The sequence below is a fragment of the Pinus tabuliformis genome, chromosome 9 (genome assembly GCF_031772625.1).
Source record: "Pinus tabuliformis cultivar Carrire ecotype Pingquan chromosome 9, CPIR1, whole genome shotgun sequence".
In the NCBI taxonomy this organism is placed as follows: domain Eukaryota; kingdom Viridiplantae; phylum Streptophyta; class Pinopsida; order Pinales; family Pinaceae; genus Pinus; species Pinus tabuliformis.
In genome coordinates, this window is record NC_142307.1 from 1850509393 (window position 1) to 1850512445 (window position 3053).

The 3053-nt window shown below is 37.5% G+C and overlaps 1 protein-coding gene across 1 annotated transcript; it reads right to left on the reverse strand.

Annotated features, from left to right (window-relative positions):
• Positions 1-673: 673 nt before the first annotated feature.
• LOC149156236 (histone H2B.4-like) lies at positions 674-1730 on the reverse strand. The gene has a single exon (XM_089438023.1). It carries the CDS (start codon positions 1623-1625, stop codon positions 1128-1130), a length of 498 nt encoding a protein of 165 aa, XP_089294149.1. The 5' UTR covers positions 1626-1730; the 3' UTR covers positions 674-1127.
• Positions 1731-3053: the final 1323 nt, after the last annotated feature.

Consider the following 3053-nt stretch of genomic DNA (forward strand, 5'->3'; position numbering starts at 1 on the left):
CCATTTCCCACCCATGGCTTAAGCCTTTTTATTTCCAAAATCCTTATTGTCACCAAGAATATGTATAACTTAAATATTCCATGTTGATATTCATTCAATTCAACATCACATAGATTTAACTATTCAAAAAAATGATAAATATCTAACTAGTAAAGCACTTTTCTTGGCACCTTCTACCATATTTGTGCTTACTTCATTATAGGATTTAGAGTGAGATCTCCCTTTAAAATTATACTATCACTCTTAATTCTATAATTAGATCATTGGATGTCCATATATACTTACATTTGAAAATGACACATCAATAAAATACAATGATTCATTTCAACATGCTAAGAGTCCCTTGGATTTCCCTTTAGAGTCCAAAGTTTGGAAGGGCTAGTTTTCCGAAGATAAGTGATACAATACAAAAACACCACCATTCAATAAAGTACTAGTATAATATAATTAGAAAAGTATCACACCATTACAAATATTTAACAAACAAACGAATAAATAAATAAATAAATAAAATAAAATAAAATAAAATATCATCGCATTATGATAAAATTAATAGAATGTGGCATTGATTTAACAATGAAAACCCATAAAAGAAGTTCCTTTAAAAATAAACATCATTCAATCATATATATAATTTCCAACGCAAACTAACTCAACTAATAAATAAATCGCATTTAAAAAAACTTTCAATTGATGGAAGATCTATTCTGAATATTATATTAAAAGTATACAATCACATTGCAGTGACTCCCGACCAGAAAAGGCGCACTTGCGATCTATGGAAAACCCAACATAAAACCCAAATACTCTTAAATCCATTCAACAAATCTCCTGTAATCGCGCTCAATCCCTTTCACCGTCGGGGACGACCGACTTCGACATCCACAGACTTCTATACAATACAAAACCCACCTATGCAAAACCCTTGGAAATTAGGGAAAATACAAGAATTTGGCAAGGCCGGATTGTTTGAAAACAAATCTTCAGCCATTCACCCAAAAACTTCAAAAAAAAATAGAAACCCTAATCGACAGGTACAGGATGAAAAAAAGGGCCAAAATTCTGTGAAATACGCTGTGGTGCCAAGAAACACCGTAAGGAAAATACCAAAGCACAAAAAACTGAGCTCAGGTAGATGTGAATTTGGTGACGGCCTTAGTTCCCTCAGAGACGGCATGCTTGGCGAGCTCGCCGGGAAGAACAAGTTTAACTGCAGTCTGAACCTCCCTTGAGGACAGCGTGTCCCTCTTGCCATAGCGAGTGAGCTTCGAAGACTCGCCTGCAACTTTCTCAAAGATATCATTCACAAAAGAATTCATGATGGACATGGCCTTGCTGGAGATGCCAATGTCAGGGTGAACCTGTTTCAGCACCTTGTACACATAAATCTTGTATGTCTCCACACTCTTCTTTGCCCTCTTCTTCTTCTTTTTGTCGCCTCCTTCTTTCGATATCTTCTTCTTTGCAGTCTTTTCCGCCTTGGCGCCAGCCGGAGCAGCTGGTTTCTCCTTTGCCGCGGCCGCCGCGGTCTTTCCGGCGGGCGTCTTCTCTCCGACAGTCTTCCGCTCTTCCTCCCCGCCCGCGGGCTTCTTCTCCGCCGGTTTCTTCTCTGCCTTTGGTGCCATTCTTTACAAAGAAATTCTACTGGAACTCGACCGAAATGGAATCGACAGGCAATGCCAGACTCAAATTGCCGCGCACACTACTACAGAGCTGATGTAGCTCCGACAGAATGTGAAGACCTCTTTATATATGAGTTGTGGCGCTTGTGATTGGTTGTGGGATCAGACACGGATCGTGAGCTTTACAGCGATCTGAACCGTCCATCTCCAGGTTTTGAAAAATGCGCGCCAAGCTGAGCTATGGACCCTCTCCAATCTCAGCGCTCCCCGCCCAAATTATTTTTGAACGTCAATCATATTACTCATGTATCCTTTTTTTGCCAAGCCCACTGCCTTTTCTTTTACATATCCCAACTGAAAGTTATATTTTATTTTAGTTTTAATGTGATACTATTTTCAAAGTGGGGTTTACTTTCTTTTATTTATTTATTTTTTAGAGTTTGATGGAAGAAAAGTAAAATAGATTTTGAGTTTTTGTTGTTTAACATGTATTATTGAATGGACAAATAGATTTTATGTCCATTACATTCAAATTTCAGAGATTTCACAGCGCAAACTTATTATTCTAACAAATACGTGTAGGATTTCGAACAATTAGACCTAAAAATATACCCAAAACCAAAACTTAGAAATGGTAGACTATTGTTTATTTTTCTTTACATATTTATTTTGGTTTGCTAGTTTATTTGTGACCTACAAGATTAACTAACTAACATGTGGTGTAAGAAATTCAATCTAAAGGCATCTATCCTACCATGTAAATGACACCTAGTCTAGGCCACATCAACCTTTAATATGTCTAGAATTTTATAGCATTTCCTTCCAATATAAAGACTTGGAACTTTAATAACTTTCTAAAACAAAATTTTAAAAATCTAATCATACTAATGAAATATAACTTTGCATATTTTTAAGAGGAAAAATATATTTTTTACTTATAAAAATATATATATAATTTTAAAAATTAAATCTTAAAATATAAAGTAAGATTAATTTTCATCATTTACAATTTACCATATAACTAATAAAAGTGTTTTGTTTCCCAGATGCGGGTGTTTGAGGTGGCCTTAAATTTGAAAGGACAGGGGTGGGGCGAGGTGGATCGACACCTGCCCACCCAGTACAGAACGTTAAATACAGGTAAGGCGGTTGGCTCTTGGCATGCGCGCAGAGTAAGGTTCATCGGCTCTCATTCCAGCGGCTCCGGTTCAAACATCATGTCTACAGCGCTGGTTCTTCCCTCCGCACGCTCTGGCCTGCATCAGAAGGCGGCGTTCTTCAATGCTATAGTTATGGAAGGAGCATCTCGAGGCGCGCCAGAGAAGGATAAGGCTAGGCTATGTCTTGGGTATGCGGTGAATTCGTCTTTGTTGTTTCATTCGATACATTCCCTCGCCTTTGGCCTCATTTCTGATTTCTGGTTGTTTGATG

Excerpts from the sequence above, each read along its gene's own strand:
- LOC149156236 (XM_089438023.1), bottom strand. The coding sequence starts at position 1,625 with ATGGCACCAAAGGCAGAGAAGAAACCGGCGGAGAAGAAGCCCGCGGGC.